General features: G+C 44.1%; 1 protein-coding gene across 4 annotated transcripts; it reads left to right on the top strand.

Moving 5' to 3' along the window:
* Window positions 1-284: 284 nt before the first annotated feature.
* Window positions 285-8,780, top strand: LOC308677993 (leukocyte receptor cluster member 1 homolog). 4 transcript variants are annotated; one of them, XM_081344765.1, is made up of 5 exons: window positions 296-525; window positions 2,949-3,122; window positions 4,700-4,959; window positions 7,406-7,653; window positions 8,395-8,780. In XM_081344765.1, the coding sequence occupies exons 1-4, from the start codon at window positions 394-396 to the stop codon at window positions 7,638-7,640; spliced, it is 801 nt and encodes a 266-aa protein (XP_081200891.1). In that variant the 5' UTR covers window positions 296-393; the 3' UTR covers window positions 7,641-7,653; window positions 8,395-8,780. The 4 variants fall into 4 exon arrangements, with proteins under 4 accessions (XP_081200893.1, XP_081200891.1, XP_081200892.1 ...); XM_081344766.1 differs by lacking the exon at window positions 8,395-8,780 and adding an exon at window positions 8,318-8,342; XM_081344767.1 differs by lacking the exons at window positions 7,406-7,653; window positions 8,395-8,780 and adding an exon at window positions 5,970-6,359 and having other exon boundaries at window positions 285-525.
* The last annotated feature ends 384 nt before the right edge of the window (window positions 8,781-9,164 follow it).

Raw genomic sequence — 9,164 nt, 5'->3', positions numbered from 1 at the left:
AAGTGTGTTTTAAAAAGCAAACACCACTCACAACCACAGATTTTTCAGCATTCAACAAACGTCATTCCCAACTCTTAGTACGGTCAATCCAAACCAACGATTTTCCAAACCTGGCCACTTTTAACATGTGTGTGGACTTCATTTCCCAGAATTCTCCAGCCAGCTTGTGGCCAAGTTTGAAGGACACTGGTCCAAACCAATCAAATAGCAGCTCCGGATGAACGGTCCGCCTGCGTTCGTGCAGGCAAACATGACTGGATGCAGTACAGTACGTAGACAACGGTAACGCCCCTAAATACAGCAAGGGGGCGGAGCTCGATGGCAGCCGGTGAAGAACGATTCAGGAAACGGAGGACATTTGTGGAGATTTTAGCACTGTCATAAGCTGCGGGGATGAATATTCTTCCTAAGAAGTCGTGGCACGTCCGCAACAAAGACAATGTGGCTCGCGTACGACGGGACGAAGCGGAGGCTGAAGTACAGCGACAAAAGAGGGAGGCCCGAGTCCTGTTAGCTGAACAGGAGGTAAATAGTCATGAAAGGGCATGCGCAAAGAGGAGCGCACTTTATTGTTTGGAATTATCGCGCGTGCGCTGTATTCCAAGTCGCACTGCGCATGCGGCTTCTGTCCATCTGGTTTTCTGGAGGAAATATCTCAGTTCTGGGAGGGAAATGAATGTCAAATTTATTTCTTTTTAAGTCGAATTTGCGGTTGTGGTAATACTTTAGTACATGCATCTAATTAAATCCATAAAAGTTAAGTGCTTCCAAATGGACAGAACTAACTCCCTAGTGAGGAAGTGAGGTCAAAATAACTCTTTGATTACATTTAAGAAAAAGCTTTATATGGGATCTAAACGTTCTGTCTCCTTGTGCATTCTGCATACAGAATGATCCTCCATTCATCTCCCTGCATGTATTAATAAACTAAGCCAAACCTGAATTTTATGCAGACTTTTAGAAAAAACCTGAAGAAGGTGGCAGGCAGTTTGGTTTTGACAACAGTGGAATTCCATTGTTGTCAGAATCAAACTGCCTGCCTCCTTGTTCAGATTTTCCCTATTCTGTAATACAGAAGCATCCTCAGTTAAAAGGAATGCATTTAAACAAATCAGAAAGATGACTTGAGCCTCTAAGTTATATTTAGGGTGTCTCCAAGATTGAGATTTCTTTACATTTCTGCTGGGAAGATAATTCTAATGATGTGGGCCATCTGTTGAAAAGCCTGATATAGTTTTATTTATCTAATGATTCAATTTACATAACTGTCCATCTCAACAATGACTCTGAGTGGGGGTCAGTGATAAAATTAAAACAGTACACACACACACAAGCCAAAATACACAGCAGCTAAGAAAATCAACAGCCAGCCGTACCAACAGGCTGAAGAACAGCTTCTATCCATGGACTGTCAGGCTCTTGAACGGGAAATAATTTTATAATTTTATGTATGATTGACTTGCGAGGCCGGTGTGTTGTGCAGTTAGCTCACATGGTGTAACAAGATGATGGGTTTGTTGTCACCTTGAGTTGTGGTGGTGGTGGGGCACGAAGGGAGGCTCAGCCAATCTCAATGTATACATGGTTGTACTTTGACAATTCCAACGATGCAGAAGACCGATCACTTGGCACACTTGGAGCTCCAGACTCGGAACACAATGCCAGGTCTTTGGAGTTTTATGAAAGACAGCAGTTTTATCCTAGGTTATAATTGGCAGCTAATTGTGAATGTGAAACACCATTCAGTACCTGGGATTCTTCTATACATCTGGCCTGAATGGATTAAATTTGAGAAAAGGCTGATTTAAGAAAAGCCAGTCTGAAAGGCCCTAGTTTTAAACCGAGGAACTAAATTCTTTGCCAAAATTGATTTTACTTAATCTGGGATTTGATTGAAATCAGGGTATCTGCTGCTGTTATTAAGTCAGTGGAGGAAAGAAGAAAACTGACAAGGTGTCAGGACTATTTTTGTTATTTTTCTAAAGCTGGAGGATCCCACTGCTGTTTCCTTTCATCCGAGGCATAAGTTAATATGGAGGGAACTACTAGTGCTGCATCATTTATTAAAGTGCCTTTTTCTGGACTTCTCCTACACTAAGACTCTTTTAATATTTTTTTCTTTGCCTTTAATGACACAGTCTATATCCTGAATTGAAACGATTTATCCTCACTACAACAGGAAGTCAATTATCATGCAGTAAATTAAATAGATGTGAGAAATTAAAAAGTTGGAAAAGCGATTCTTGATACATAGAGAATAATGATACAAGATGATAAGGAACATCTTCAAAATCAAGGATCTGCCATTATTTGTGTCCTTGATTGTATTATTGTAGTCCTATTAGTCTGAGGAGGGACGCTGTGGCTCAGTGGGTTAGGACGCTGAGCTTGTCGATCAGAAGTTCGGCAGTTTGGCGGGTCGAATCCCGAGTGCCGCGTAACAGAGTGAGCACCTGTTACTCGTCCCAGCTTCTGCCAACCTAGCAGTTCGAAAGCACGTAAAAATGCAAGTAGAAAAATAGGGACCACTACGGTGGGAAGGTAACAGCGTTCCGTGCGCCTTTGGCGTCTAGTCATGCCGGCCACATGACCACGGAGACGTCCTCGGACAAGCGCTGGCTCTTCGGCTTTGAAACAGAGATGAGCACTGGCCCCTAGAGTCGGAAACGACTAGCACGCATGTGCGGTGGAACCTTTACCTTTACCTTATATTAGTCTGGGGAGGAGTCTAATTTAGAGGATAGCTGCTTTATCCACCTTTTACTTAAACACAATAATTAAATTTAGACTCTATGGCTCAAATGTGTTAGATTTGTTTTTATTACGATCTTACTTGCTCTTGACTTGAAACACACAGAGGCTTCCACGCTATTTAGGATGTTGTCTTGGACAAATAGAAGCATTGACCTAAATATGAGCCTTGGACAAATATCTGCCTTTGATTCTAGGCCCGGACTGAATTGTTACGGAAGAAAGCACGTCTGTCGGCTCCAGGAGGTGATAAGAGTGGCTCAGACCTTATTTCTTTGGATTCAGAAAAGCCCTCAGGACATCTTAACCTCTTTCAGGGGTTGCAAGAGGTTGGCAACAAAGAATACGAGGAGGAGAAGAAGCAGGAAAAGGTAATGGTGGGGAGTAAGATTGGAGTTTGCCAAAATTCTGTTTTCTCTAGTTTACCTACTTGGGCACCGAGAACTTTGAGATAGGCAGGCTCCTGTTTATGGGTTCTGAGGACGAAGTATGGACAGTAGCATTAATATTTAGGCCTTTTAAATATGTTAAATAAATCTGCTTGTTGGTAAATAGAATCCTGATTTAGCAGGTTTTTTTTTTACACTGAATGTATTCTTCCTTCCTGACAATCTAAACAACTTCAGGCTAATATGTTGATGAAAACTCTCAGTCATCCAGGCAAAGGTGTCTGCAAGTTGAAACACGGCAACTGGATTCAACTTTTGGACACCTTTGTCTGGATGACTGAGAGTTTTCACTGACATATCGCAACACATTTTGGAGAGGAAGCCCTAAGATTGTGGCAAGAGTTGGTACATTTCAATGACTCTCTGCCGAACTAGCTTGCTCTGACTGATGAAGCGGCTTGGAGGAGCAGTGAAATCATAATTCATAATAGTAAAGTTGGAAAGGACCTTGGAGGTCATCTAGTCCAACCCCCTGCTCAGGCAGGAAACCCTATACCTGTGGTGGCAAACCTATGGCACGTGTGCCACAGGTGGCACGCAGAGCCCTCTCTGTGGGCACGTGTGCCGTCGCCCGAGGCCTAGGCCTTCAGCTAGGTTTTATAAAACCTTTTCCCTTTAGGCCTCCACCGCCGTGTGGGGAAAAAAAAGGTTCAATCAATCAATCAATTTCAACTTCTCGTGGGGAAAAAAAGATCTCACAAAGTTGGAATTGATTGATTGAACTTTTTAGTCCCAGCTAGTCTGCCATTACCACCACAGCCACGCCCACCCAATGGGCCACGCCCACCTGGCACCCGACAATACATAAGTGAGTTTTGGGTTGCAGTTTGGGCACTCGGTCTCTAAAAGGTTCGCCATCACTGCCCTATACCATTTCAGGCAAATGGCTGTCCAGTCTCTTCTTAAAAACTTCCAGTGTTGGAGCATTCACAGCTTCTGGAGGCAGGTTGTTCCGCTGGTTAATTGTTCTGTCAGGAAGTTTCTCCTTAGTTCCAGGTTGCTTCTCTCTTTGGTTAATTTCCATCCGTTGCTTCTTGTCCTGCCTTCAGGTGCTTTGGAGAACAGCTTGACTCCCTCTTCTTTGTGGCAGCCCCTGAGATATTGGGACACTGCTATTTCACACTAATAATAAAAAAAATAGTCCTGTTACCATGATTCAACCTTCAGACAACTTCAGCTAAATTTTGTATCCTAAATAATCAGGTGCTTGTACCTTAAACCAGAGTAGCCCAATGCCTATTGGTTACTGTTAACTAAAACCTGTCAGGAGAAGGGAGGGATCATAATCAATTAATTATATTCTACATTGGATCCCAAGGAGTCCACTGAATCCACGATAAGCAGTTTGCTTTAGAGAAGAAGAATAGGGCAATACTTCTTTGGAGAGAATTATATATTTGGATCACCAGAGTGTGCCCATAAAGATAGATGGATGGATGGATGGATGGATGGATGAATAGATAGCATGACTAATTTCCTTGGCTTTTGATTCCTTACAGGAACGAAAGGAAAAAGCTCTAGGCATCCTGACTTACTTGGGCCAAAGTTCAGCAGAATCTCAGACCTCTATTCCCTGGTACCACGAGCTGCCAGATCGGAGCAAAGCCGTTGCCAAGGATGAGAAACTTAAGGGAAGGCTGGACCCCCTGGCTGAGATGGGGAAATATTTATACAAGACGAAGTGCTCTCATCAAAAGGAAGAAAAGAAAGAAAAAGGAAAACCAAAGCACAAAGAAAGCAAAGGAAAGCTAGCAGTTAGGTGGGTATCCTTTTTGTTGCGCACTCGGGGAAAATTGCCAATATCGAGCAGGAAATGGCTGTTCGGGGACCGTGATGGAGGTTTTTTTTTTTTTTAAGAGCACCCACGAGTCAACTGCTCTTTCTTTGCCAGATAGCTTTGACTTTTGGAGAAGAAGCAGGGAGAAACTGAGCTGATTCTAAACTGAAGCCCTTGCTTGGCATAGAATAGAATATCAACCTGCAAGAAACAAAACTAAGGTTAATATTTAGGGAATCTGGATGGTTGGGTTTTTTTTTGTGTGTGTTTTTTTTGCTGATGTTGCTGGAAGAGATCTCACTCTGGAAAGCAGAATATAGAACGGTGGGCCTCCTGGTGTTGGAGGATTAGATCAGATTTTGTATATAGCTCTCAAGCTACCTTTGTGAGCCCAGTGTTTTAGGTGTTTTATTGGGATGCATCTTTTACTTGTCTTGAATAAAGCCAGCTATGTGTAGCCGTTATAGAATCACAGGGCGCAACGGTATCAGCTGTGGTGGAGTTAAGCCGATTAAAAGAACAGCCATTCTAATGCTCCAGGACTTCATTTTCTATGCCTGACATTATATTATCTGCTAGTTTGAACTGGGCCTTTAGGAAAACAAAAGCAGCTATACAGGTAGTCCGCGACAACAGTGGAGCCCAAAATTTCCATTGCTAAAGCAAGAGAGTTAAGCGAGTTGTATCCCATTTAATGATCTTTTTGCCACAGTTCTTAAGCAAATCTGGCTCCCCCCCATTGACTTTGCTTGTCGGAAGCTAGCTGGGAAGGTTATAAATGGTGATCACATGACTTTGGGAGGTGTGAGGCATGCCACTTGTCAAGCATCCAAATTTTGAACAAGTGACCATGGCACTGTAACTTCAAGTAGTCACTAAACGAATGGTTGTACATCAAGGACTAGCAATAGCACTTACATAGCATATACTGCCTTACAGCACTCTTTTAAGCCAGGGCTTTTCAACCGTTTCACCCATTGTACCACTTTTAGGATATGGCAACATCCGAGTACCACCAGTCGCCCAGCAAGGTGTCAAAAACTTGATGAACAAAAAAAAGTGATGAAGCAGAGGTAGTCCTCGACTTAGAACAGTTCGCTTAGTGACTGTTTGAAGTTACAATGGCACTGAAAAAAGTACCCCCCCCCAAGCCAGAGCCGAGCAAGACACCTGCCTGCCTGCCTGCCCGCCCGGCGGCACTCTTCCTCCTGTCCGAGGTTTTCATTGTTGTCAGCATTTCTGTTGAGGATTGGCAGCGGGGGTGGAGTTGGGGGGTGTTTGGTTTTTATTTTGCCCCCCCCCCCATCTGCTGGGCGGTTGCAGCAGATTTTGGTCACTTCACATGACCCTGGGACACTGTAACCGTCGCATCTGAATGTAAATCACAAGACTCTGGAGATGCTGCAACATTCCAGCTGATTGGCACTTCTTCTAGGCTTAGCAGAAGTGCCAGGATCAGTGCTGAGCTCCAGCTGGAGCCTGGCGCTGATCCTGGCACTTCCACTGAGCCCTGACAGCCCCGAAGAAGCACTGATCCTGACGCTTCCGCTGAGCCCTGACAGCCCTGCAACTCCAGCCGTCTCTCGCTCAGGCTTGTGCAGTGCTGCCACCGGTTCTGCTCGTTCCCCTACCCCACTACCACTTTTCTAGGATGGTCGCGTACCACCTGCCAGGTGCCAGTGTACCACAGGTGGTACCCATACCACTGGTTGAAAAGCCCTGTCTTAAGCGATTTACAGATATCGGCATTTTGCCTCCAACAATCTGAGTCCTCATTTTACCGACCTTGGAAAGATGAAAGGCTGAGTCAACTTTTGAGCACTGCCAGGATCGAACTCCTGGCTGTGGGCAGTTAGCTTGTAATACTGCATTCTAACCACTGCACCACCACGGCTCCTACAACTTGTAATTTCTTCCCTAAAATTCAGCACATACCTGGAGAGCCCAAAACATCTGATCATTAGGTAAAGGTTCCCCCGCACATGCGTGCTAGTTGCTTCCGACTCTAGGGGCTGGTGCTCATCTCCATTTCAAAGCCGAAGAGCCAGCGCTTGTCCGAGGACGTATCCGTGGTCATGTGGCCAGCATGACTAGAAGCCAAAGGCGCATGGAACGCAGTTACCTTCCCACGGTAGTGGTCCCTATTTTTCTACTTGCATTTTTACGTGCTTTCGAACTGCTAGGTTGGCAGAAGCTGGGACAAGTAACAGGCGCTCACTCTGTTACGCGGCACTCGGGATTCGACCCGCCAAACTGCCGACCTTCCGATCGACAAGCTCAGCGTCCTAACCCACTGAGCCACCGTGTCGCAATTTAGGCAAGCCATATCTTTGCCTCCCCTCACTTAGAAGAACAAGGGATTGATGAACTTTCCTGGGTCCCGTTCTCTCTTCACTTTCCTTCCTATATTTTCTCTTTTCCTTTACAGACCTCCAGCTTCTTCCACCTCACGCTCTCTAGAACAGCTCCGCCAGGAGAGGTTGCAGCGTGAACAGGCAGAACGAGCTCGAACGGAGTCTCTTCTTGCCCAGAGATCTGGAATGGGCCCACACCGGGAGGAAGAAGAGGAAATGGATGAAAGGAAACGTGGCTACAATTCACAGTTCAACCCTCAGCTGGCAAGAAAGAGGGCAGCGAGAGACAGTCGAACCGAGTGGGTGTAAAGCGGGAAATCTGGTTAGTCAAACCCACTTTCTTCAGCTGAAAATGTTCAGTCCAAAATTGCTTCATAGAATTCCTGGCCCATAAACCTGCAAAATCAGGCCAAAGATTTCTTGTCGTATGGCTTCCAGGACAACTTTTACTCAATTATTATTTAGTCCTTGGAACACAATATTGAGCAGGAAAATCGGCCAAGCGATTAATCAGTCTTATTTTTGCCGTTTTCCTTGAGTTGCCAGAAAATGAGATAAAAGCTGGATTGATAAAAGGATACCATTTCCTGATCCAGTAACTTGCCTGCCTAATTCTTTATTAGCTTTCCTGAAGGAAAATAAAAAATGTTTTTATAAGGCACCACGTGGATGATTCTGAATTTAATTTTAAATGGCGGCAGCAGCAGCAGCAAACCCAGCTCACCCAGTATGGAGAACTGAGGCAGTGCCATGTACATCTGTCTCAAAATATTAGTTTACTGCCCTAAGAGATGGACCAAGGTATTGGTTAAAAGCACCAAACCAGGGATAGACTTTGAGTTCTTCCAGAACGAATGGTGGAAGATCCTGGACGGATCATTCTTCCATTTTTTGTACGTGGTCCAGTTAGTTAAGAAAATTAGTATTGCCAGTTTCCTGCTGTTGTAATTCAATGTTCATCTTTGTATGTGATCTTCTGCCATTAGGGAAATGAGCATGAGAATGATTTTGGACCACTGTGAAGATTTATCCCTATAATTAAGAGCACGTTGTAATGTTACAGGTACATTCTCTGGATGTGAAAGACTGGCGCACTTCACAGTAATGCAGGCTAAGGGAGGTAGGAAAGGTTACGATGTGCTAATTAGCCAAATTATATAAAAATAGGATTGTGCAGGTCGTCCATGACTTGAAACTTCAAGGCCACATTCCTGAACAATAGTCACATACTTTTGATTGGCTTATTCCACGGTGAGAAAGATTGGTTTGCAACTCACGACTTAAAAGCTTAGCACTGTCTCTACCGGAAACAGTCATGATTTATTGTCTGTGATCAGATTACTGCAGGATTCCCCTAGATTGATTGTGAAATAAGTGGCCACAATTTGCTTCAATTGTTGTTCTCTGGCTGCTGCTTCATTATCCAAATAAACATTTCCCTTTTAATATATTAAATTGTCGTCCTGATCAGCCATAAGCTGTATTATTTTGGAGTATTACAAACTGTCAAAAACTGGCACGTGGCTGGAAAGCATGCCAAGGAAATTTACTTCCTCATATTTATAAAAATAAATTTTCTTAGTTTAGGCTTCTAAGTAGGTTTGATAGAGAAAGGTGGTCATCAACACCACGTGCACACCTGTGGCTTCCAGCCCTTAAATGGGCTCACTGGAGGCAATACAGGCAGTCCTTGACTCACAACAGTTCATTTAATGACCGTTTGAAGTTACAACAGCACTGAAAAAAAGTGACTTATGACCATTTTTCACACTTCCGGCCATTGCAGCATTCCCACGGTCACATAACCAAAACTTTGGCAACTGATTCATATTT

The sequence above is a fragment of the Vipera berus genome (assembly GCF_964194415.1).
Source record: "Vipera berus genome assembly, chromosome: Z".
NCBI classification, from domain to species: domain Eukaryota; kingdom Metazoa; phylum Chordata; class Lepidosauria; order Squamata; family Viperidae; genus Vipera; species Vipera berus.
Note: the sequence above shows the minus strand (reverse complement) of the source record. Positions and strands in the feature narration are given on the sequence as shown.